The sequence below is a fragment of the Rattus rattus genome, chromosome 1 (assembly GCF_011064425.1).
Source record: "Rattus rattus isolate New Zealand chromosome 1, Rrattus_CSIRO_v1, whole genome shotgun sequence".
Taxonomy (NCBI): Eukaryota; Metazoa; Chordata; class Mammalia; order Rodentia; family Muridae; genus Rattus; species Rattus rattus.
Genome location: NC_046154.1, coordinates 91,008,706 through 91,034,287, shown reverse-complemented (window position 1 = coordinate 91,034,287; position 25,582 = coordinate 91,008,706). Strand labels below are relative to the sequence as shown.

Genomic DNA, 25,582 nt, shown 5'->3' with positions numbered 1-25,582 from the left:
CTCACAGTTCTATGATCAGAATAGGTTATAGATGTTGCTGCCGCAGCAGGAGGGCCAAGACACCGCCCTCCACAGGAGAGGCGAGAAAGAAGGGACTCTCTGCCTTCAGTGTTTATTTGGTCCCAGCTACTTCCCTCACCAGATTCATGACACAGGGCTCGAGGCCTCCAGAAGGTCAAGGGCAGGCAGGAGATGGGATAGGGAGGGTAGAATATGTTCTTTAGGTACAGCATCTCTCACTGAGGAGTCCAGAGGCTCTGCACCTACCACCAGGAAGCTGTGCATACCCACAGCCCGAGCCCCCTGGTAATCACAGCGGTAACTATCCCCAACGTGAGCTGCCGCCGAAGGCTCTACACAAGCGAGTTGCAAAGCCTCACGGAAAATCCGTGGATCCGGCTTAGGACAGCCCACAGCCTCAGAAGTCAAAACAAAATCAAAATGTTCTCTCAGGCCAAGGCCTGTTAGGATATCCTCTAGTCGTCGGTCAAAGTTGGAGACCACTGCCAGCTTCATACCCCGCTTACGGCACCCCTTTAGGGTGGTCTCAGCCCCCTCCAACACCCGCCATGCAAAAGGACTGCTGAAGTCCTCATATAGCTGGTCAGCAACAGGAGCCATGGCCTGGGCGTCTGGGACGCCTGCCAGGCGGAAGGTGTGTAGGACCACGTCCATCCACCACTGACGGGAAGTAAGGCCGCGGCTCAGCCCATAGTTGGGAAAGCTGTGGCTCTGAGCTCTAAATGCCTGCCTGAAGGCTTGTTCCACGGCTGTGGCTTCCACCAGCACTCCATGGGCCCGGGCCTTGCTGGCATACTCCTCCCCAACAGGGCTGCGGACCTTGATCAGGGTGTCCTTCACATCCCACGTCAGTAGACGCATCTGGAGCCTGTGCGCCATGGAGGTCAAGTTCAGTGCAGATGCCAGAATCAAAGGAGATACCAAGCCACCCCTCCACGAGTGAACAGTGGCTCCTTTCTAAGCTGTGTGGGTCGGAGTAGTAGGCTGTCACAAGGCACTTTGGAAATGTCTTTCAGCACAAGATCCTGGAATGAAAAACCAGTACGTGAGGTGGATGCCATGTCCATCTGGAAGAGAAACATGAAGGTTCCCCCTCACAAGATCTTGGGGCTGGAGCTAGAGCTGCGGCTCAGCTGGTTAGAGTGCTTGCCTAGTATACGTAAAGCCTAGATTTGATCCCCAGACTGAATAAAGTAGGCATAGTGGCACACACCTATAACCCCAGTGACTGGGAGGAGGAGGCGGGAGAGTCAGAAGTTCAAAGTCATCCTTGGATACTCAGCACGTCTGAGACCAGATGGGCTAAATCTGGCTCAAAAAATAAAACCCAAGGCTAGATCGATGGCTTAGTGGTGAAGAGCATTGGCTACTCTTCCAGAGGACCTGGGTTCAATTCCCAGCGCCCACATGGCAGCTCACAACTGTCTGTAACTCCAGTTCCAGTGGACAGTGCCTCACATAGATACACACGCAGGTGAGAACCCAAATCACTAAAAGAACACCTAATGAAGATTTTTGGACTAAGTGAAATAATTCATGCATTTGTTTCAAAACCCATTTCTGGGGCTGGAGAGATGGCTCAGCGGTTAAGAGCACTGACTGCTCTTCCAGAGGTCCTGAGTTCAATTTCCAGCAACCACATGGTGGCTCACAACCATCTGTAATGGGATCCTGTGCCCTCTTCTGGTGTGTGTCTGAAGACAGCTACAGTGTACTCATATAGATAAAAATAAATATTAAAAAAAAAAAGGAAACCACATTTCTGGGCATCCTGTGAGCCAGATATTGGGAAAGAAGTCAGGTTTCCATGCTGTGTGGCATTTCTAGATATTAAATAATAAGGGTTTCTCTGTAGACAAAAAACTCTGAAACACGCATCATGAAGTCAGTATGTGCCATGGGGCTATAGATCTGGAACCAAAGTTAGTCTTTGAACTCAGGGAATTTCCTTGTGTGTGTGTGTGTGTGTGTGTCTGTGTGTCTGTGTGTCTGTGTGTCTGTGTGTGTCTGTGTGTGAACTTCCTTGAGGCTGGACAAAGTCGAGTGCTTTGTGTAGGGCCAGGCTGAGGGGCACACCTTGTAGGTCAAAGTCAGGAAGCAGTTATGACTGCTATTATCTGTATGTGGTGTTTTGCCTCTTTGTATGTAAGTGTACCTCAGTCATGTCTGGTGCCTGTGAAGCCAGAAGAAGGTGTCAAATGCCCTGGAACTGGAATAACAGACGGTTGTGAGCTGTCACATGGGAACTGAACCTGGTCCTCTGGAAGAGCAGCAGTGCTCTTAACCTCTGAGCCATCTCTCCAGTCCATGACCCTTTCACAATCATTAGAAAACACTGCCCTTCTTTAAGAAATCCATATTCACATTTGAGTCTGCCTGACTTTCTTCAAAGTTCTTCTTTTCCTCCTAACCCTCACACTTAAGCCTGCATTAAAATATTATTAATAAAATCTCCAACTTGGCTTCATTTAAAAAAAAAAAAAGATTACTAGTAATGTCAAAAAGGAGAAAGGTTCCTGGAGACTGAACAACAACATAACTGGTGAGGGACTGATGGAACCAGTAAGGGTTTGAAGTTACTGCCTAAGGTCACAGTGAGCCTGCAACAGCCTGGATTAGAACCCAAATGTCCAGACTCAACTTGGGCTCCCTTCCAATGGCCTTTGCTACCTATATTTATATTCTTTTACAAGTTGGATTATGTTGAACCTGGGACAGGATGGCTGACTCTTGCAAGTTCTCCATCCTCCCTGGAGTGCTAAGGAGACCAACTCAGGAGGGCGACTGACCCATGGAGTCAGAGACTGATTGCAGGTTTGTCCCCAGACAGAGCAGAATGCAAAGCTGTGTCTTTTAATCTGTGGGGCCCGGGGTTCATTTAGAATGCAGCCAAACAAAACAGGTGAGGAGGGGTGTGGGGCCGGAGCGCATAAAAAAAAAAAAAATGTGACAAGAGGCACAGCGAGACAACCTTATAAAAACTCTCATTACGGAGGTTGGGTAGGCTGAGGTGGGTAGGCTGGTCCAGGAACCAGACAGTATCCGAAAGTTCTCGTGATGTCTCAGGCTCAGCTATGTCCCAGGACAAAAGTCATAGCCGGGCTGGGGGCTCCTTAAAAGCAGCGGGACCCGAGCTTTTAAGGAGCCCCCAGAGATGGGAGCCTCCTGAGCTAGGTCCACTGCTGACTGGTCTCCAGTGTCCCCAGCTTAGCTGCACGGGGTTCCCACGGCTCAGCGTCCCCGACCCAGCCCCAGGCCTCCGCACCTACCTGGCTCCGGGAAAGCGACCAGAGAGAGGCAGCGGCTGCTCTACCAGTGACTCCACGTAGGCGGTCAGAAGCTCGAGACCCTCGGCCTTGCCATTGCTTCTCGCCCCGCCCTGCTTTAGGCGTCACGGAGCTCCTCCCTCGCGCCGGTCACCCGCCACGCCGCGAGTCTTGGGCCTCCTGTCTCTTTCGTTACTCCGTAGCTTCCCTGCTCCCTGTCCCACGCCCTCTCACAGCCACCAGTCTTCTCAGGTTACTGTCTCACCCCTCATCATGTTCCTCCCCACTTCCCTTATCCTGATTATCACAACCCGGGTGATTTCTCTCTGCTTCTCATCTCTATCCCCCGCTTCGCCTCCCTGGGATGGGGACACTTGGGGAAGGACGTACCTAGATTGACTTGGGGATGGGGTGCGGGGAGTTAGGGCTCAGCCTGGCTCCCCTAAGTGCAGTGAGGACTCCAGAAAGGCTCTCTGTCCCTCTCTGTTCGGAGAGACCCCTATTGGTTCTAGAAGGGAACTGCTGTCACACCCACACAGTTTGTTCACGGCAATAACCTAGACACTTGGTCTTAAGACAGGGTCCCACTATGCAGGTAAGCGGGCCACGAACATCTTCCTGCCTCAGCCTCCCAAGTGCTGGTTTTGTGGGCGAGGCACCACCGTGTTTGTCTACCCTAGGTACTCTGTAAACAAACAAACAAACAAACAAAAAACCAAAAACCACCACCACCACCACCACCACCAACAACAACAAAAAAAAAACATTTAAGGGGAAGAAGAGTCGGTTTTCATACGCGTTCATCTTCAAAAAATACTGTCGAAAGCAAACAAGCAAAGCTGTCCTCTCAACCCGATTGATTCGTGAAGTGCCAAGTAAACACCTGTGTTCTGTGTCTGACCTGTTCTTTGCTGAGGATACAGCAGGAAAATGAGTTTCCTGCCTATTCGAACATGGGAGGGACAAGCAAAAACCAAGTAAATAACTGAAATGAGCTGTAAGTGCTGCCCAGGAGTTGGCTGGGAGGCAGGGGCAGGAGCTTCCCTCTGCTCTTTTCTTCCCCTCCCCCACCAACACTCTCTTAAAAAATCTGTTATCTCCGGGCTCTGTGGACTTTAGATTGACTCAACTCCCACTCACTGGGCCTCAGAAAACAAAGTGCAAAGTCACAGACCAGCCGGCTCACCTGCCAGACTGGTTTTGCAGCACAGTCTTAATTCTCAGAAATGGAGGTAGGAAGGGTGGCCAGGAGGACATCAGAGTCCCACCTGTCTTTCAGAGAATCTCAGATCCCTGACTGTATCTCTTTCCAGGCTCACCTCAAACCTAACCTTTTAGGTTCTGATTCAGAGTCTGCCACCTTGGATAGATAAAGTAACTTCCAATAGATAAGGTAACTTCCAACAGAATCTAGGCTGGCTTTAAGTGGATTTCCAAGATAATTAATGTCACCTGCCATTTCATATGTCTCTCCATATGACGTTGGCATAGTGACAGATGATTGATGTCAAGGCAGACCACATAGGAAATCTCTTTGAGCATTTAAGAAGATTCTTTTCAGATGAAAACAGACCTGTAGGTTCCTTTGAGTCCTGTTTCAGGTCACATGCCTCACAGCACAGGGCTACCACACTGCACATCTCCCAAGAGGGTTTGCCAGTGCGTATTGGCTCACGGGCGTAATGATCTTAAGTGTTGGGCCTCTTGCTTTTTATTGTCTCTAGGTTATCAGTAGCAAGGAATAATAAGTAAATTAGTAGCCGGGGATATCACAGGAGAGATGGTGGTGGTCTTTGATATTAGATTCAGAATCTAGCTTCTTTTTGCCACTTCAAAGGTGGGTACACTTAGCCAGATATGGTGGTCTACCTGCAAGCCCAGTTAGGAAGCCAAGGCAGGAAGATCACTCCAAGTCTCAGACCAGCCTGGGCTATGGAGCATGAGCCCATTTCAAACAGAAAAACACATGTGTACCCTTTAATGGATGTTTTCATCCCATAATTAAATTACAAAAATCCCCTGACAGTTTCACCCCTTGGTCCATCTTATGCCCCCTGGTTTCTTACTATGCCGATGCTAGCCTGTGGTGTTTTCCTCTCTGGGATATCTAATCACCCTACCTCTTTTTTTTGTTAGTTTGTTTTTTGTTTTTTTTTAAATATATTTATTTACTTTATGCATGTGAGTATGCTGCCGCTGTCTTCAGACACACCAGGAGAAGGCATCGGATCCCATTACAGATGGTTGTGAGCCACCATGTGGGTGCTGGGAATTGAACTCAGGACCTCTGGAAGAGCAGTCAGGGCTCTTAACTGCTGAGCCATCTCTCCAGCCCTTGTTTGTTTTTTACAAGATAGTTTCTCTGTGTAGCCCTGGATGTCCTGGAACTTACTCTGTAGAACATGCTGGCCTTAAACTCAAAGATCCAAGTGCTGGGATTAAAGGCATGCACCACTGCCACCTGCCTGGAAATCAAGTTTCTTATATGAAGCATTTTTTTTTTTTCCTTCCTTGAGTTTCCTGTTGAAGACAATGAAATCCAGGCAGGATTCCAAGCCACACATCTCTCATTACTTTTTTCATTTACTTTAAAATTTTTTTTCTCAGTTAAAACGCACAGAAAAAAAGTATACACTGGGTGTGGTGGTACATGTCTTTAATCTTAGTAATCAAGAGGCAGAGGACAGGAGGATATCTGTGAGTTTGAGGCTAGCCAGGGCTACATAGTAGAGCCACGTTTTGAATTTTCATGATGTGAATATATACTCTTGCAACTGCTACCCAGACCCCCTCCAATCTAGATGCCTAGAGCATCTGTTTTCAGTAGTTTATCTCCCAAACAGTAAGAACCCCCATTTTGCCCCTTCTTTTTTTTGTTTGTTTTTTGTTTTTTTTTCGGAGCTGGGGACCGAACCCAGGGCCTTGTGCTTGCTAGGCAAGCGCTCTACCACTGAGCTAAATCCCCAACCCCTTACCCCTTCTTTTTAATATAGGATCTCATATAGTGGCCCAGTAATATGGGGTTGCCTTATTTCATCCACAGCAATCCTCCTGCTTCAGTCTCTAAGTGCTGAGATACAAGCATGAGCCGCCATGGCCCACTTCTTTGTATGTGTGTGTGTGTGTGTGGTGCTGGGATTGGACCTGGACAAGGCAAGCACCTTCTACCACTGACCTGTCCCCAGCCCTCTGCTGGGCTCAATTGTAGTCTCACTTGTTTGTGAGCTGAGATAATGTAGCAGCATAGCAGCCACCGCGTTCTTGAATCTTCTTTTGTGTCTGTTTTATTAAGGTTAACCCACATCACACTGTGTGGTGGCTGTCTCGTTCGTTCATTCATAATGTGAATGGAGTACATCTCACTGCTGACAAGACATTTGGGTTAGCTCTAGTTTGGGATGGTCACCCATGTTAGAAAACATTATGACTGCTTTTCTCTTGGATTGGTCTCCAACCTCTGCGCTCATGATCCTCCCACCTAAGTAGCTGAGGACAGCAAGCCTGTGTGAACCTTGTGAATGTGTCCCAGAGACATCAGTGTACATTATTGACGAGTAACTAGGTCATTCAGACACCTTCAGTCAAGTGTGTTTCACCTCAGCAGTGTTAGTTTCTGAAATGGCCGTACTAGTAAATAGCGTTCAAGTGCTCCCCATTCTGAACACATATCATCTACCTTTCAGTATTAGGACTCTGATGGATTTATGAGATCTCGATGCTTCCACCCCAGTGGTGCTCAGGCATGTGACTTCATCAAAGTTGTTGCTACATTGCCTAGGATGTCACTCAGGATTCTGCCCCCAACCGTCTAGAGCTGGAATTGTAAGACTGTGCCTCCACACTCAACTAAGCCCCAGATTGCTTAGAGAACTAAGTAATAAATATGTGAGTACCAGAATGGATGTGCAGTGGTCAGGGGTCAAGTTTTGGACTTGACCACTCTTCCCACCGTGGGTTCCAGGGGTTGACTTTAGGTCAGGCTTGCAATGCAAGCACTTACACTGGCTGAGTCATCTCAGCAGCCCCAAGACGAAAACCTTTAAAACTACTGTTATTTCAACTTGTTGTACTCACTAATCCGAATAGAGAGGGTGAGTTTAGAAATTGTTGGGTCAGGTTCGAGGAAGTGACAGGTCAGCTGACTCAACATAAAAGGCGACACACACACAGATTTAGGGGAAGGCATTCCCGACAGTGGGCCATTGGCACCAGAGCCAAGGTCTGGTCAGCCTTTTATTTAATGGGACAGGCCAACCATGTCACCCATCTCTGTCCAGTTCATAGTGAGCCAAATGGTGAACACGTGACCCATGCAGAACAATCACAGATCTCCAGAGTTATGGCAGGGATGGGAAGAATGAGTTTCTCCGGGATTACAAATCTTAGGGGTTGTTTCAGTGAGGGATCATGCTGTTGGCTGGAAAGGCTCATCTAACAAAGTCTCCCCGGGGCCATGGATAAAGGCCTGTGACCTGGGGACACACTCATCTGGCATTAGCAGGATTCGGGCATGCAAACCAGTTCAGCTTTTCTGTTGAACTGAGTTTCAGCCCCTGCAACCAAGAATGCCCAAAATCAGGCTTGCCACAATCACAGGCCCTTCCTGTGCAGGACTGGCAGTCTATATGGGAGGGCAAGCTGAAAACTGGGTGTTCTCCACTCTTTGGGAGTCTGATTATGATGGCTGCCAAAGGGACAAACTACAGCCTAAACTGGCACCTTTGAGAGGGAAGGCGAAAACCAAGTCTCACGCAGTCTCTGGATGCCCACCACCAGACATCTGGAGGGCTAATGTGCCTCGCCAGACTGCAAATCTAGTTCTGTATCTAGGGATGGGGTGCAGATCCACAGGCCAACTACAACCGTTTCAGATGACACGGTCCCTTCCTGATTTTAAAGGACCTTACTCTGAAGCTTGAGCTAAGTCTCCAAGTCTTGGAAGTCCTTCTGTCCTGTTTCAATCCCCCAGGTGCAAGCCACGGCTGTCTGTGCCTGCTTTGTTTGTAAAAAGTGGGTGGCTAAAAAAAAAAAAAAAAAAAAAAAAAAAAAAAGTGGGTGGCTGCCAAGTGGACACTTCCGGTTACAAGACCTGACTCCAGGGGGCACTACTCAGACTATGATGAAGGAAAATGGGCTCCAAGGTCTTCCTCCCATACCAGTTAGTCATACAGGAGGGGCCAACCATACTTCTCGATGCCGCTTACTGGGAGGTGTCATGAGTGGTTAAGGGTAGGGGCTTTGGGGCAGGGCTGGAATGTTACATCTGATTTTCTTTGTAGTCTTTAACCCAGTTCTGCCACAAATGTGAGTAGCCTCAGGGGAGTGTCATCAATGTCTCTTAAACAGACCTTCCTCATTGCCAAGGACCCCAGGCTAAACTTAGCATTCTACCTTGGATCTGTTCTCCGCTAAATGGTTGGGCCACCTGCCAGTCAGCCAAGTAGGTTCATCCCTCACGTCTAATTTAACTAATATTCTGATACACTTCCATTTTTGCACCTGTGCTCACCATGCAATTCAAACATCTTGTCTGCACGATGCCATGGTGTTACTAAGAGAAAAACACAACATGGCCCTTCTCCTGCTGACATCCTTGGGAGTGCCCTTTGACCTTGGGATAAAGTTAGAGAAAGGTGGTTGGGACTGAGCCTCTGCTCTTCAGGTCAACCAGTCTTGCTTCCTTCCTGGTGTTGCCAGCCACACCAGCTCTGTGCTCTCCCGGGCTCCATTTTGGCTCTAGGGACTCTGCACAGTGGTTCTTTCCGTGGAAGGCTCTTGGTCACTTATGTCTTGGCTTAGTAGTTCATCCAAACGTCAGTTCTTCAGGGAACGGCTTTCTGATCCTTTGAAGGTCTGATCTGGTGACCTTCCCCTCTGCCACCGCTCCTGGACACATTTGTGGCACTTGCAGGGTAGCACGCCTTCTGGCTCTCGGAATAGCTTGGTGAGGACGGCTCTGGGATGGCTAGGAAAGCCATTCTCTAACACACAAACCATCTTAACCACAGAGCTCAGAGGCTGTGGAACAGCCAAGAGAGTACATGTCTAGTCTGGTATGCCCCTGGCCCGAGGATGGCATGCTTTAAATTAGTGATTTGGTTTCTAGATGGTAAATCTATGCTCAGGATCCAAGAAAGGGAGAGTTTAGGGCTGATCTGATTTTGGTGGCTACCTTCCAGAAAAGGCTGAGAAATAGGAAGGTCAGCTCTTAAGGTGAGTTAGTGACAGCTCTAAAGGAAAGCCACCAAGTGTTGGACCAGCCTGATTGCAGGAGTTGCCAGTTAATAACTGCAACTAGAAAGGACATCACTTTAGCGCCAGGCTGAACTTGCTTTGGAGCTAGAGTAGCGTCTCAGCTCTGAGGTCGGGTACGCCTGCTATTTAGAGGTAGTATGGGTGTCATGTCAGATAAATGAACTGAAACCGGCCGGGCAGCTTCAGAAACCCACAAAAGACAACCTGACCTTCTCTTGTGCCATTATCTTCCTTCTGCAAAATCTCAAGTCTGGTCTCCAGAGCGTCTCTTGAAGGGCTAGAGGGATGGCTCAGCGGCAGGGTGCTTGCCTAGATGGGTGGGGCTGGGGGTACTTAGTGGAGAAAACTAAACCAACTAACCCAAAATGTGTAAGAGGACTAGGACTGCCCTCAGATGCAAAACAAAACCTCGGGTCCCTGCTAGGTAGGGGAACTAACTATTCCAACCTCCAGTCAATGTCATCTTCCTTGACTGCCCCCCGGCCCCCAAAGCTCTGCCCACCAAACAGGTCTCTGAGCATGTTGTCTGCTGGTTCTCTTTGTCTCTCTAAGGTTTCAACTCAGGGACAGCTTCTGTCTTGGAGCTTCCCTTCTGAACATGTAGAACGACTTTGTTATGTCTTATCTGACTCCCCTTCCTCTGCATAAATTCTGCAGAGGCACGCTGCTGCACGTCCTGCTATGTCCAAATTGCTCTGGGCAGAGGTTCTCAGAAACTATCTTGTGCATAAAGACTCTTTGATGCTGGCATCTCCTGCGGCCAGGAATTCCTGCTGCTTCGGGGTTTTGAATAACCCTCATTAAGGAATAACTCTCTAGGTTTCAAGATCCAACTGTTCTCCTCTTGTCTCAAAGCCCCAAGCCTGTGCCTAAGGCTCTTGTGTCCTGCCAAGCTGAAGCCACACCTCAGCGGAGTAGGGAGGTGGGTCTCTGGGCTGAGCCAGAGTGGGAAACTCGGAGGGCCTGGAAAGATGCAGCTGTGAGTGGGTGTCTAGCGTGCTGGCAAACCACCCAGGGTGCTGCACCCTGCCAGCAACGTGGGCAAGAAGAGGGCACAGGGCACAGTTCTAACAGCGCATTTACTTTTTCCCTTCTGTAAGGCCCAGGGAGCTCTGTCAAGACCAAGTCCTTCACTTTCCTTCACTCTTCCTTCAGCCACTTCAACAGCTGGGGTGCAAAGTAGGTGATGATAATGTCGGCACCTATACGGGAAACAGAAATGGGACGGATGGGACACCAGCTACCAGCACAGTTGAGAGATGAGAGGCAGGCAGAGGGAGACCACCAGGGAGAGGCACAGCCTGGTGTCACAGCCTGTGGCTGAGTCTGGCCGGAGCCAGCTCCAGACATTGAACGAGTCATTCTCTTGCTCTGGGCCTTGATTTGCTGATAGGTGGCACTCGCAGAGGAAGAAGCAGGCAAGGCAAGTGGAAGCCTGGGGAAACCAAGGTCCAGTGCAGCACTGAGACCACACTACAGCCTCCACTTCTGAGCTGAGGTCCTTCCTCCTCCTGCCTAGTCGCCCAGCCCGGGCTGACTTAGCTCAGACCCTTTGTCACCCCACAGGTTTCAGTGACGAGCTACACTGCCCAATTTGCTTTCTGTGGACCTCTGGTGAGTCTGCTGTTAAATCCCTAGCTGTGGGGCCTGAATGATCAGGATGGTGAGTGCATTAACCAAAGCTGCTCCCATTACCGGGGTAATAAGCATACACTGCATATTATCTAGGTACTCCTCAGGACAAATCTGTACTGGGTATAGACAAGGACCCTGAGATTTACAGAAGTGGCTTGCCCAGCTTCTCATAACCAAAGAGCTATATGGAGGTCTTGTGTCTGTGACCACTGCACAGCTGTTCCACCATTCTACATTCGCTTTTCTACCCGTGTCTAGGGATCAGAACTTTCAGGCCAAGAATCAAGGCTTCTCAGACCTTGGGCAGAGTGCCCATCAGTCCCTGTGACACAGGTCACAAACCCCACCCCTGCTTACCGGCTCTGCGGAAGGCCGTCATGGACTCCAGTACAGCAGTCCTGAGATCAAAGGCCCCAGCCTTGGCTCCGTGCCACAACATGGCAAACTCTCCGGACACCTGGTATACTGCGAGGGGGAGCTCGGGGTGCTGCAGAGGAGGACACGTGGGCTCAAGCGACCGTCCCTTCCTCCCTGCCCCATTCGGATGCACCGCTCCCTGCTGATAGCCCAGCTCATTCAGAAACTGTCCAGCCAGACCTGTCCGAAGGCTCCTGTGAGCCATGGCAGAGGAGACAAGCCTGTACCTAGGCAGGGAAGGGAGGAGAGGGCTCCTGATCGGAGGCAAACTGCTGCTTCCGGCTCAGAGACTGACTCAAAAGCTCCTCCATTCAGGGTCCACTGTAGGGAAAAGCTCTCCCATCTCCAGTCTCAGCTCACCTTGTCCTTCACCTCCTGCACCATATCCAGGTAGGGCAATCCCGGCTTCACCATGAGTATGTCAGCTCCCTCTTGAATGTCCCGGGCCTAGGGATGAGGTGAAGTATGGGCAGTGCCTGAGACAGGGACAGGACAGGGCAGGGTGGGTGGATATGGGGCTTAAGTTCTGATCACTCACCACTGCTCGGAGGGCCAGGCCACGGGCTCCAGGAGGCAGCTGATAACAGCGTCGGTCTCCGAAAGCTGGGCTTGACTGAGCTGCATCCCTGCAAGAGAATAGCACAATGCTGGGGCCAGCTTCAGGCGAGCGGACCAGGAATTTAACAGACTACAGCTGGTGCCACTCACCGAAAAGGACCATAGAAACAGGAGGCAAATTTGGCACTATAGCTCATCACAGAGACCTGTAGGGAAGACAGCGAGGTCTAGGCCAAGCCAGCTCCTCCCAAATCCCAGGGGTAAAGTGACAGGGAAGGTCCTTAGGCTGGAAGTAGAGGACTTACAATCCAGTCTCATCCAACACTAGGCATAATCTCTCTATCTGAGGTTGAAGTGGGTCCTAAAGTCCTCACCCAGCATTGCTCTCAATTTTATGATTCACTGTGTCTATGTAGGTCCATGTGAGGATGCATGTGTGTGCATATGCATGTGGAGCTCAGAGAACTACTTCAGCATCCTTCCTCAGCTGCCACCCACCTTTTGTTTGAGACAGGTTTCTCTCACTGGCCTAGAAGTTTCCCAAGGGTAGGCTAGCTAGCCAGCAAGCACACACCACCATGCCTGCTTTTTACATGGGTTGGGGGATCCAAACTCAGGTCTCCACCTTTGCAAGCAAGTGCTTTGATGACTGAGCCATACTCCTAGGGCTGGCCCAGGCTCTCTCCTCCCATCCACCCCCACACCCCTCCCTGCCCTCAGCCTATACCCTGTTGCCAAGTCCATGTTTTAGCAGGGCAGCCTTGATGGCTTCAACGCGTCCATCCATCATGTCTGATGGAGCTACAACCTGACAACCTGAAAAACAAAGGTTGGCCTTCACAATTCTGCATCTCTCTGGCCCATTATGCCACCTTCCTGTCCCCGCTGCTAGAGGGCGCACTCACCTGCCTTGGCATAGGCCAGTGCCACCTCTGCCAACCGCTGTCGGCTTTCCTCTGCTAGGAAGGCTCCATTTTCACTCAGGAGGCCTGGGGGGACAAGACAGACAGACTTGGGAGTGCGCCTTGAGTCCTTGCATGTGCCTACCCCGGAGGAAAGCTGGGCTTGGATAAGAGGGGATGTGGGAGCTCACCACAGTGGCCATGGGAGGTGTAGGGACACAAGCAGACATCACAGGCCACTAGGAGGGTAGGGAAGGTCTTCCTCAGCAGGCGGACAGCCTCAATAGTTGGGGAATCCTCTGAGTCAGCTGCGGAGCCCTGTTCATCCTGGAGGCAGGGGAAGGACCAGGTGGTATGTCTATCATAGATGCTTTTCAGAAGGTGTGGTGGTTGCCATGGAAGACCAGGCCCAACCTTCTCCTTTCGTCCTATCAGACTCTGGATGAGGATGCACTGGACTGGCCCCATTTGTAGAGAGGACAGCAGATGCCTAGAGGGGGAGGGGCTTGACTCACCCCAGTTAAGGTGTCACAGTCCTACTTATGGCAATACTGCAGCGCAACTGTGGCCCCAAAGCCTGCACAGGCAGAGCAAGGGCACAGTGAGTGGCACTGCAGTCCTTCCTTCTGTGTGTGTGTGTGTGTGTGAGAGAGAGAGAGCGTGTGCACGGGTGCATAGAAACCAGAGAGATATGCCCACCCCACACGCAGTCCCATGTTGGGATTAAAGATATGTACCACCATGCCACAGATTCTCATTGTCCCTGGAGCTCCCCAATTGAGGCATACGAACTGTCCAGCAAACCCCAGGGACCCACGTGCTTCGGCCTTCTCAGCACTGGGATCACAGGCTGCACTGCTTTGCTCAGCTTTTCAACATGGGTCTGAGGACTGAACCTAGGTCCTCAAGCTGGAGCAGCAAGTACTTTACAAATTGAGCATCCGCCCAGTCCTCATCTTCCCTCTTCAACTCCTCCATTTTTTACCTTGGGAACTCTGCTAGGGACGCCAAAGATCAGGACACAGCGCAGGCCGGCTTCCACCAGAGGTCTCAGCATCTCCTCTAGCTGGTTTACGCCATACCTGAGGGGGAGGGGGTTAGGGAAGTGCAAAGCACTAAGGTAACAGGTTCCTTGCCCAGGCCTCCACCCCCTTCAAACAATGCTTCTGCTAAAAGCCAAGCTGCAGGCTGAGGCTACAACTCTGTGGTAACACGCTTGCTAGCCTGTGAGAATTCCTCAGTGAAGAGCCAAGCACAGGAACCAGGAGGGTGCAAGACAAGCAGGGTCACAAACCACAGAGCTATGGAGTTAGTTGTGGCAGACTCCTCCGTGGCTTTTACTCAAGTCCCATCTTGAGCCCAGTTTCTGCCTGTGGCAGCTTCTGCCACAATGTCCCCCATGACAGAATGCTTGTCACTTTACGAGGTCGCCTTCTGTACTGGCTAACAGCTTAATCTCCCAAGAAATCCCTTCCACGGTGCCTTTCCGATCTGCTACCTGCTCCTATTTCCTGGTACACCCATGCAATCTCTCCTCCTCCACCCCCTGACGGCCACCATGCCTCCTACCTGGCCACTCCCGGGAGGCTGGCAATGGGCTGGACATCATCAGGAACATCCCTGTAAGATCAGGGGAGGGCTATGGTTTGGTGACTATGGGAAGGGCCCGTGGTGAGTGTCTGGGAAGAGTGGAACGGAAGCTGGGAGGGATGTGGAAGTGGAGATGGAGGGAGGGGGTAGGATCCTATGTGTGGCTCCCCTGCCTGGACAAACCCAGGGCCTGAAATAACAACAGAAACAGGAATGGTGGGGCAGTAAGAGCAGCTGCACTACAAGAACAGCAGCCACAGGAAGGACCTAAGTGAGCTTGGCCAAGGCACAGCATCTTCTTCAGGGCTTGTAGGTTCCAAAGACCACTCTCCTTAACCTCATAGGTCACTTGGAAAACCTTTCGTTTCACCTAAAGCCCGCTTTAAGGCCCCCTCCTCCCAACAACCCTGATGCCTGTTCCAGTCATACACCTCCTCCGACCCTAGGCAACTCCATGGCCTGGTCCGTTTTCTGGGGGGGACTCACGTGACAAAGATGGGATAGATGAGGTTGGTGGCACTGACGGTGGAGGGGGTGGTCTGCCAGGCCCGAAGCAGTGGGTGAAAGTAGCCACTGTGCAGAACAGACTGATGGTGCATGGTGGGGGCCGGCGGGACACAGCGGTCTGCTAAGATGGAGTCTAGGCTCCTGGGGTGTGTGCTGCAGCCTCAGCTCTGTAGGGGGAATCAGGAGACAAAAGACACAGTCCCTGTACCCAGGGTCCCATCTAGAAGACAGCTCTTCCACAGTCCTGCCTCCCACTTCTCCAGCCTCGGCTACTCATGGTGTGGTTTTACCAACTGCTGCCCCTCCAGAACCAGGTAAGGAAGGGAGACCTGTAGAACCTTCAGGGCAACTTCAACATAGTAATAGCATTGGGACACGGTTCACAGGACTGCTAGTTAAAAAACAAAACTAGTTCTCTAGTAACTTTAGATTGTGTCTCAGCCAAGAATCAGAAATTAGGAATAAAAGAATAGAACCGACTCTTCCTTGCCGTCATTCTGAGAAGCACTGATCTCTGCAACATTGAAACTTCAGTTATTCCATGAAAAACGCCCACCACGTAGCAGATTCAGATGTTACAACTTTTTTTGTGATGGCTTGAACCCAGGGGCTTTGTTTCTATCAGGCAAGCATTCAACTACTGAGTTACAGCCCCAGCCTGAGTGTTTTGTTTTGATTCTGAGACAGTTTTACTTTGTAATTCAGGCTGGCCTTGCTGGAAGATAATTTTAGATAAGCAGCAAGTAAAATGCCCTGGAATCCTGCTGTTGGTGCAAAGCACTGCTGAGACCCTGGTGCATGGGCTGAGGCACTAGGCTCAGTGTGTTCCAAGAAGATGGAGCACTGCATGCATGACCAACGGAGGGACCCGCACATGCACCTTCCCTGTATGGAGGTCTCTAAAGAGTTCTTGCAACCAAGGAGCCTTCTGCGCTGGCCAATCCGTGCCCCACACTGTGCTTTCTTGTCTCCCCTCCTTCCCCCATTTTGTTGATTTTTCTTTTTAGACAGGGCTGGCTCTGAATTTCCTATGTAGCTAAGGATGATCATGGACTCCTGATCCTCCTGCGCCTACCTCCCAAGTGCGGGATGATGTGCTACCGAGACAGGAATCCCAGACTCTTACGCATGTTCAGCAAGCACTTGTTTTGTGATGCCCCGCTATTCCCTTTCCCTAGGTCTCCATTGTGCACGGTTTTCCCTCAAGTAAGCATGCCACCAACTTCTCCACTGTGCTCCTTTCTTGCCCACCTCACAGTCCCTCTTATATAATAGTTCCTTGTGGCACCGGCTTATCTTGTGGCCAGTTACAGAGCTTCTGCGGGGCAGGTTATGCTGAGTTCATGCCTCCCACACCAGCTCTCCATATACACTGACTCTAGCATAGAGGAACTATTTCATCACATCGAGAAAAGACAGTAACTGCAAAGTAAGTGATAGAAGACTGAAGGAAACCTGGGTGTCACATGATTTCAGGAGCAGCTACTGTAGCCCACCATAGCACCCTCATAGGTGCTTTCTGGAAGTCACATGCCAGTCCCTGGAGGCAAGGCTGTTAAGTGTATTGTAGAACCAGGCAGCCCGGGCCTACATGATCCATGGGCCCAGAAAGGAGGGCAGAGGAGCTTGTAGAAGACAGGGCTGGGGCTCTGTTCTGCAAGATGTATGGATCTGGCTGGGGTAAAGAGACAGTGCTCCCTCACAGAAGTGAGGATGATTGTGGACCGTTCTGAAACCTTGAGGATGTAGCAGGGGACAAACAGAAGGGGCAGAGGGATTTTGACAGGGATGAGTTCTGAGCACAAATAAGGCACTGACCTGGCCAGAGCCTGGCTTTGGGAGAACTCTGTGGCTGTAGAGAGCAGACAGGAAGGAAGCAGAGGAGCACAGGAGCAGTGGGAGGTCAGGAGGCGGAGAAGGAAGGGCCATCTTGAGGCAGCTTTTAGGGCGGATGCTCTGACCCAGGGGACAGCTGAGACAGAGACGAGGCAGGAAGAGGGTGGTGGGACTCAGAGTTGGAGAGCCAGCTCCATTTTAGACATTTCCTTATGGAGATAACCTTTTGGCTACTAAGCAGCCAAGTAGTAAAGAAAAAGAAAAGAAAAGAAAAAGCCACAGATAGTAGAGGCTGGAAGGCTTAAATCTGCTCTTTCAACAAAGGGGACATCAAGGACTAGAGGGGGCAGGCACTTACCCAACGACAGCAAATTAAAAGTGAAAACAAGCCCAGAACCCAAGGGATCCTTCAGTGTGCCTGGCTGTGCGTCCACTCTCTCAGGCTCCTTCAGCTTCCTCCAAAGCAGCTCAAGGGCCTGTCTTATCCCATTTCCCTCCTTGCTGGGGTTGAGGTTATCAGGAGCCACACAAGGACCAACCCTGCCACCACACCCCTGGGTGGGCCAGCCTCATCACAGGGCACGAGAGGGGCCAGGCCTCCTTAGAGATGCTCTGACTCTTAAATAACACACTGGACACAATCGAGGGTTTATCTATACACCACGTGCAGAATTTGGCTCTGACATCTGCCAGGAGGTAGCCCAGAGATGTAGAACTCTCTGCTCAAAACAACACAGCTGGTTAAAGACAAAGTCAGAGTCTGAATTTGTGCTGGACTCCAGTTGATCTCCCTCTACCTATGCTGAGTCTTGTTAGGTGCAAGGCATTGAAGGTAGTATTTTATCTCGTGTGGGTTACATTGCAAAATCAACATAACTCTTAGCAATTATGAAACAGAGGCTCAGAGAGGTTATGGAACTTGCTCAATGCCACTTTGGATTGGAGTCAGATTTTGAAACCAGACCCACATTTGGATTCATCTGCCCAAGAATCAACCCTGTAGCAGGCCCTGGCTTCTGGAATCCACACCTGCATTCCCTGGCACTCGATCATCTCCTTGAAGAGCTTACGGTAGCGACACTGATAGGCCATCTGGCTAAAAGTAAAACTTGGAGGGCTGCCTAAGAGCTGCGCTACCCAAATTCTACTTCAAGGTAGCTGGGAGGGGAGGGAGGGGAAGAGTGGAGAGGTGTGTGAGGAGGTGCACTACAGCAGTTCCTGTTTTCCTGTGGTGGGACAGAACCCCTGGACCCTGAAGCTCCACCACCAGAACAGCCCAACTTTGAGTTAGGCTTTGTTAGTTTGTTTGGTTTGGTTTTGAACTTTCAAAGGCTTATTTTATGGCTAGGAGAGTTCTGCTTACATGCATGTATATGCGTCACATGTCGGCAGCACCCACAGAGTTCAGAAGAGGTTGTCCGATCCCCCAGAACTAGAGTTGCTTATGGTGGTTGAGTCAACCAAACCCAGGTCCTCAGTAAGAGCAACACGTGTTCTTCATCACTGAGATACTCCCTGTCTGGATATTTTATTTGGGTTTTTATTTTGGCTTTTAGATAAAACTGAGATGTTGGTGCAAAATTTAAAGGAAAAAAATTCTATTCAATTCCTTACAGTTTGATAGGAGAAATGATGGGATGGAAGGCCACAGGATTAGAGCTCACGAAGGTAGTGAGGCACAGGCAGGGACTGACCCGAGGCTCCTAACTTCTAGCCCAGTGCCCTCTACTACACAGTGTATGATAGCAGATGTTTAATGAATGTCCACAGAGTGGAAAGGTGCCCAGAGTTGCTTCTGTTTGATAGAACCAATTCTAGATCAGGATTTTTCTTTGAGAGAAGTCCTTCAGAGTCTGGAAGATTCCCAAACACGGACAGGGCATTTTTCTCAAATTAAGAGGGTTTGTAAACTTGACCTTAAAGCCTGTGTCTTTAGGAACACAGGACCACAGGGGCCCAGACCACCTTCTCTCCCATTTTAAAACAGGTTCACTTTGCTAGCAAGCTGTACAAGGTATTGCAGAAAGAACTGTTTCTGGGCCAAACAATCCCAGAGTTGACTCTCTAACTTTGGGCAAGGCCTTTCAGATGCCCTCCCCCTTTTTTGAAAAATTAAAATGTGCTGATATTATCAAGCCTGCATGCTGTAGAGAAGATCAGATTCACGATGAGGTGTGTCTCACACCACAGGAGCAGCACAGGAATGCTAAATGTATGTCTAACCCCCAGCTGAGCTGAGCACACCTTACTGTGTGACCCTTCGCCACACCCAGGGAAGGACTTACGGTCCACCCACTGCCCGAGGAGAGGAGAGGGCCCTCCGGCAGCATGTGCTAGACAAGGAGGAAAGCAACACTGTAGAGAGGGTAGTTTCTTAGAGACACTGGAAGGTTGCTTTTCTGAAAGACTGTAAAGGTCTCACGCTCCTTAGGAGGCAACATCCCCCAACCCGGAGGTGAGACCGCCACTGGGAGCAGCTGAGAAACAGCTTCAGGGCCTGGGTTCCCAGGTTGTGCCCCCCTGCAAGGATTTCAGAGGCTGTGCTCTTGGCATAAACAGGAGTGAGGTTGAGCCAGGCTCTGCACTGGCTAGGGAGGAGCCTCTTCAGAAGGGCCAGCTAGGTAGAAGGTTTAAAGCCAGGAAATCTGAAGCCCCAGAGGCCCAACAAAGGCACCTGTGGCAGTTCTGAAAACGGACTGCCCTACGACCCATTTGCATTTCCTGCATACTCCTGCTGCCACCTGCCACAAGGGTTAGGAGGGATTAGAACTAGACCTTGTGCAGGCTTAACACGCCCCCCAAAGTCACCCCGCGCTGCGCTGCCCCGGGTTTAGCCATCTCAAGGAGCTACCTTTCCGCAGACTGCTAAAAAATTCTGGCGGAGACCTTCTATATCAAACAACTGTAAACTGAATTCTGAGACGGGCAGGTATCACACAGCAGGTCACCTATAAATGTGATCTAAAATTCTGGAGTCTAGCAGCCCTCAATTCTCACTTTGACGTTTGACATTAGAAGGGTAGAGTTCACATATATCTACAATAATGGAGGAGCCGAGAGAGAGTCAAGGTGAGAGTTGGGGAAGAAAGAACTGACCACGGCTAGTAGCAGGGTGGTTAAGTGTGTGACTTGGGGATTTAAAAGGCATGGGGACAAATTCTTCTTTTAAGCTGCATGACCTCTTGTCTTCTCATGTGGTCTGGGGCTTAAGCGGATCTCAATCGGCTGTTGTAATGACTGAGCAGAGGCAGGAGAGACCTAGCACAAGTGACCCTTATTGTTTTCCCCACTTCTCCAGCCTGCCAGACACTTCACGCTATGCAGAAACCGGGACTAGCCCTGCGGCCTCCAAGAAAGGGGGCGGGTAGAGCCCAGCTTTGAGTCCCTAAACCTGGATACAGCAAGACCGTGTAGCCGCAAGAATCCCGCCCCCTCCAGTGGGTGCATAGGGACAGCGTCTCCGCTGCAGCGTTAGCGCTTCGGGAACACAGCGCCATTGGGGTGCACCTCGCTTTGTTCTGGGGTCGTCCTCCCAGTCCCCACTTCCTAGAGGCCGGCACCCGTTCACCTACCAGAGACGCTGCTGACCACCGCTCCGAGCCCGGATTCTTGACACAGCGCTCTCCCGCTCTAAAAGCGCAAGCCCACGTGGGGGCGGGGCGGCTCACCCGGAAGCGGCTCCCATACCGCCCGCCCCTACGGGAACGCAGCCTACACTCCCTTCGGGGCAGTAGGATCCTTGATCAGCTCGCGTGGTCAGATCCATGATTAGCGGGCTGGAATCTTGGCCAATCCACAGTTTCCGGAGAGCCTGAGAGCCCGCCCATTCCCCCGCCCCCAGCTCCGGCCTCACTAGAAGTGGGAAGGCCCTAGGGGGTCCACGTGGGCAGTCGGAGCCTCTGGGAAGGGCCCTGGCTTGCAATCCAGAACTCATCCCAAAGTTCACTTGAAGGTCTTTTCTTAGCCTCCAGCAAATATTCACTGCGTTGCTCACTGGTAAAAAGAACGATTGGATGTCAAAGGCATTAAAACACCTCGGTAATGCCTAATACAGATGATAAATCCATGTTGGCTGACTGAGTGCTTTAAATTTGAGTTCAGCAGCAGACTGACTGTCCAGATTTAGTCTACATAATTGACTATCCAGCCCCTATCTGTCATGGGTTAAGAGATGTGAAAAACATTGGAAAAAAAAAGCCAAGAAAACTAACTATCCAAGTGTGATAGGCTATCAGGATTATATATATAATGGGTATATTAAAGTCTAACCAAAGGGAGTAGATTTGGTGGTGCATGCCTTTAATCTCGACACTAGGTGACAGTTGTTTGCCCAACCAAAAAAGCAAAACCACAAAGCAAACAGTTAATAAACAAACATCCTGATCAAAGGTCTGGGGACTGGAGCATGGGGACTAGTGAGGTTCATGGGGCTCCCACAAAGACTTGTGGTGGGTGATAAGGGGCCTAAGTGGAGGGAGACTTGGGGAGTGACTGGTTACTGGGGAGGTGGTAAAATCAGTTTGAAGGTGTAAGTGAGTAGTCGTGCGATAAATACTGTAAATGTCCTAAGTACCATCCAACCTTCATTTTAAAAAGTTTAAGATTTGTGAATCTCATTTTGGTTTTTAATAATTCACTAGGAAAATTGGACTTCAAGTTGTTAACATGCGAAGTTGGGTGAAGGGTATAAGAACCACATTCCTTGTAATTTTTCTGTAAGTCTAAAGTTATCCTAACCGTTTACAACATTTACTAAAACACAAACAGAAGGCCAAAGCCCACTGGATCATCTCAGTGATCATAGATTAGCTCTAATACCTTACAGACTTTCTCTTTAAACAGTGTTAACTTCCCATAGGTAAAAGTAGGGGGCTAGGGCACAAAACAATTTTAAAGGATTTGTCTTTATGTGTACAGATGTGTTTGCCTGCATGCATGGCTCTGTACCAACCTCCTGCAGTGACAGGAGGGCATGTAGCTATAGAAGTTGTGAGCTGCCATGTGGGTGCTGGGAACCAAACCCTGGTCCCCTGGGAGAGCAGTCATTGCTTTTAACTGCTGAGCCATCTCTTCATAGCCTCCAAGTAGTTTCGAATGGATTAGAACAAGAGCTCTTCCATGGCCCAGATCCAGGTTAGTCTCTGTTCATGAAGCACGTTGTTTAAAGAGATGAGAAAGTCTGATGGAAAACCTTCAGAGTCCAGATGCCATTATGGGATGATGTAGGTGTGATTGAGAAAAAACTGATGGATGACCTCAGAGTCTTTCCAGATGTTGAATTCTTTACTTTTAAATCCAAACCTCCATTCCCAGAAAAGGTTTCTCTTAGAATGTTATAGTTAAGCGATTGGGCAGGACAAACCCCACATGGAAGAGTTTGGTTTTTGTTTTGTTTGAACACGCTGTGACTGAGCCCCTTCCATTCTTGACAGCCTTAGAGTGGAGATTAGATGGTAGGGTAAGCCCTTCTTACACAAGCCTTGAATAACAGGTTTAACTATGGATTTGATCTCACTGAAAGCAAAGGTATATTCTAGGAAGATCTACTTGGCATATAGTTATACATTTGAAATTGAGTTCAAAGGAAGTCACAGGATTATAAATGGGACTTGAAGAGTAGGTCTAGCACTGTGCTTATGGGAATTAAACAATGTTTCTGCTGTGAAGGAAAAAGCCTATAAACCAAAGGACCACTGGGGTTCTTTGTGAATATGACTTGAGAATTGTGTGTACTGGAGATACAGAGCTGTGGTTGAGAGCTAATAGAGGCAACATCTATGAATAGGAATTGATACTTGAAAGCACTTAGAACAATGCTAGACAAGGGGAGAGCTTAGGAAGTGGGAGCTAGTGAGATATACAAAGTAACCAGGAGAATCTCAGGAAGAGCAGTGCCCTTAAATTGTGATTACTCATTCACCTGCTGGTAATCCAAGAAGACACAGGACTCTGTATGTGTGCTGAGGTCAGGGGGTAAAAGAGGGGTGTCTTGGTGAGTCCTCTCCAAAAGTACATTGTGTGGGTCATCATTTTAAACAAGAATTTCTTTATTTGTAGAAAGCATTAAAATCTTCTCAACAGTCTCCAGTCACTTTCAACAAACTCTTCCCTGTATTTCCCTGACTAGTGAAACAGTGTTCAACTATATTACATCACCTGTCAGCCTCATGTGCACAACTAAGACAGAGAAAGTGCTTGGAGCACTAAATGGGGAAAAGAAAGGCCAACAGGCACGCTCAAAGCTGCAGCAGTGGTGCCACATTCCTGAGCACTGTTTCTCTCATCTTCAGGGTCAGAGGTGCTTCTCAAGTCTCTTTAAAAGACAGGAGATGAGGAAACAATCTGAGGACCTTGCACTTTATCAGAGTCCCTAGACTAGAAGATGAAATGAATAAGAGGAGGAGAAAGCAGGGCTGGGAAGCAGAGGCGGGAGAGATGGAGACAAAAAGGCTGTGCCTGGAGGAGATAAAGTCTCTGGAACTTGCTATGAGTTCAGGGGATGAAAAGCAGCAGCCATAGTCTGAGAGGTGGACTAAAGAAGAGACAATCTGGGATTTTATACCTTCCAAGAGGTGACACTAGGTTCTACAGTGGCAGGCACTGAGTTACTGCCAAGTTTAAGCCACCTGCTTTTAAGAATTGGCACCCTTGGGGTTGAGGATTTAGCTCAGTGGTTGAGCACTTGCCTAGCAAGGCCCTGAGTTCAATCCTCATCTCTGGGGGGGTGGGGGTGGGGAGTTGGCACCCTTTTTTGACAGATTCTAACCAACACTCAGAATTTAAGAGTATATGTCTTAGGAGTGCAGCCACACCAGAGCACTGGGCATCTACAGTCACTAAAGGACTACAAAGCTAAGTGTAGAAAGCCAGAAGCCAAGCAATGCTACCATCGAGTGAGGAGATTTCCTTATTCTCTCACAGCTTTTTAGTCATTTCCTAAAGAGCAACCATTCTGAGCATTAATACCTATTGTCAATTACTGTACAGTCAAACAGGGTGACCATGGTCCAAGCCCCATTTCCCCCCCGACCCGTTAGCGACTCTGCAACTTGGAACACAGCAAGAAACATGTTATTACTTTTTGGAGGAGCAGGGAAATAGGATCAAAAACTAGCTAGCTATACACTTTAAGTAAACAAGCCAAACTATGTAGTCATTCGGAATCCCTTACACTAATAAGGCATAACCTGCAGACTGATGAAGCAAAGCTGGTTTCTGTAACTCAGACGCTCTGAGTTTGGGAAGAGCTAGCTAGCTTTGATCTTTCTGGTCAGTTTTTATTTTGATCTCAGGCACCGTTGCGGAAGATGGCTCTGCCTTGCAGGGAGAGGCTTCACATAAATACATCTCAGTATCTGAGGGTCCCTTCCACCGTGTCAGAGTCTGCCCACTCTCTCCAGTCAGTTGTCTACCTCCTCCTCTTCGTTCTGTTCTTCCTCATCCAGTCTTTCTTCATCTTCATCCTCCTCCTCTCTGCTTTTGTCCTGCTCTTCGAAATCTTTTTTGTCTTTGTCCTTCTTCTTTTGCTCTGAGGCTTCCTTCTTGCCTTTCTGCTCCCGCCTGTATGCTGTAAGGAAGCAGGGGATTATTGTTTAATTAGACAAACTGAGTGAGGCACCAGAGGAATAAACAGGCCCATATCACATATTCGAAATGGTACCAACTCAACAGAGTGGAATCATGACCAGTCCTGGACCAGTGAATGGGACCTAATGGCAGTAGTATTGAAATCAGGTGATCAGGGAACAAAGGATGAACATCTTTCACGTGGTTTAAGAAGCAGAAGAGCACATGGATACCTTCTAGCGCTTCTTTCAATGGCGTTACGAACCGTTGGAACTCCATCTCTTCCATGGCTGACAGTACATCACTGGCATTGAGAGTCTTGCGCTTTCCTTTCATTGCAAAGTTATTGGCACTGGAAGAAAGAGCAAAGCCCTTCAGAAGCTTGTCAAAGTGGTGGGGACATGAGACAGCCAGAGATGGGGTGGGAAAAGCCACATTTATCTTAGATGAATGGGTTTTTGTATGGCACAGCTCAATTCATCCCTTCCCCGTACAAAGGGCTACGACAACCGTCTTGTTTAACCTGCCTCAGAATTTGTGAGGCCTGGAGGAGAGCTGTGAGTCGCTCTCTAGTGAAGCAGGGAACTGGGGCCTGTGGGTTCCAGGACACGAACGCAGGGTTAGGATCCCGCTGCGCCTCCCTTTCGCCTCTGCTCGGCTTACCAGGATGTGGCATACAAAACGAAAACACTGGCCGCGCGGGAGATGGCGCTTCGGGCCTCCTTGGAGATGTTGACACCGTCCGGTAGCTGCAGGGAGAGTGGAGATGAACACACATGCGGATTCTGTTAACCTTCTGGCACACGTCCGCCCTCGACCCATTCTCCAGCCCGAGCAGCTCACCGCCTCCTTGATGATCCTGGTAATGACGGCGTTGGGCAGATTTAGGTCCTCAGGCCTCTCCGCCATTGCCTCCGCTTGGGCCCTACCCTCCTCCTCAGGTCTCCTCGCAGACAGTTCTGGTGTCTGGACTTCCCGCGTCGCTAAGATATGACCCTCGGAAGCTTCCGTCCTACCCTACGTTGCCAG

At 49.7% G+C, this 25,582-nt stretch overlaps 3 protein-coding genes across 3 annotated transcripts; all 3 read right to left on the bottom strand.

Annotated features, from left to right (window-relative positions):
- Positions 1–95: 95 nt before the first annotated feature.
- Hdhd3 (haloacid dehalogenase like hydrolase domain containing 3) lies at positions 96–3,736 on the bottom strand. Its single transcript, XM_032903244.1, has 2 exons — positions 3,291–3,736; positions 96–1,046 (listed from the first exon to the last, which is right to left on the bottom strand). Exon 2 carries the CDS (start codon positions 898–900, stop codon positions 145–147), a length of 756 nt encoding a protein of 251 aa, XP_032759135.1. The 5' UTR covers positions 901–1,046; positions 3,291–3,736; the 3' UTR covers positions 96–144.
- A 6,866-nt stretch (positions 3,737–10,602) lies between these two features.
- On the bottom strand, positions 10,603–20,778 carry Alad (aminolevulinate dehydratase). The gene is made up of 12 exons (XM_032903234.1): positions 20,560–20,778; positions 15,131–15,318; positions 14,624–14,674; positions 14,040–14,136; positions 13,246–13,381; positions 13,058–13,141; positions 12,880–12,968; positions 12,303–12,358; positions 12,133–12,220; positions 11,955–12,041; positions 11,535–11,664; positions 10,603–10,744 (listed from the first exon to the last, which is right to left on the bottom strand). The coding sequence occupies exons 2-12, from the start codon at positions 15,241–15,243 to the stop codon at positions 10,683–10,685; spliced, it is 993 nt and encodes a 330-aa protein (XP_032759125.1). The 5' UTR covers positions 15,244–15,318; positions 20,560–20,778; the 3' UTR covers positions 10,603–10,682.
- Positions 20,779–22,249: 1,471 nt separating this feature from the next.
- Pole3 (DNA polymerase epsilon 3, accessory subunit) lies at positions 22,250–25,557 on the bottom strand. The gene is made up of 4 exons (XM_032903208.1): positions 25,397–25,557; positions 25,217–25,302; positions 24,787–24,905; positions 22,250–24,554 (listed from the first exon to the last, which is right to left on the bottom strand). The coding sequence occupies exons 1-4, from the start codon at positions 25,460–25,462 to the stop codon at positions 24,388–24,390; spliced, it is 438 nt and encodes a 145-aa protein (XP_032759099.1). The 5' UTR covers positions 25,463–25,557; the 3' UTR covers positions 22,250–24,387.
- Positions 25,558–25,582: the final 25 nt, after the last annotated feature.

Excerpts from the sequence above, each read along its gene's own strand:
- Alad (XM_032903234.1), bottom strand. The coding sequence starts at position 15,243 with ATGCACCATCAGTCTGTTCTGCACAGTGGCTACTTTCACCCACTGCTT. Across the intron at positions 13,382-14,039 it reads TCCCTAGCAGAGTTCCCAAG|GATGAACAGGGCTCCGCAGC; the intron begins GTAAAAAATGGA and ends CCCTGCCTCCAG. Across the intron at positions 12,969-13,057 it reads ACTGGCCTATGCCAAGGCAG|GTTGTCAGGTTGTAGCTCCA; the intron begins GTGAGTGCGCCC and ends TTTGTTTTTCAG.
- Hdhd3 (XM_032903244.1), bottom strand. The coding sequence starts at position 900 with ATGGCGCACAGGCTCCAGATGCGTCTACTGACGTGGGATGTGAAGGAC.
- Pole3 (XM_032903208.1), bottom strand. The coding sequence starts at position 25,462 with ATGGCGGAGAGGCCTGAGGACCTAAATCTGCCCAACGCCGTCATTACC. Across the intron at positions 25,303-25,396 it reads CCAGGATCATCAAGGAGGCG|CTACCGGACGGTGTCAACAT; the intron begins GTGAGCTGCTCG and ends CTCTCCCTGCAG. Across the intron at positions 24,555-24,786 it reads ATTGAAAGAAGCGCTAGAAG|CATACAGGCGGGAGCAGAAA; the intron begins GTATCCATGTGC and ends GCTTCCTTACAG.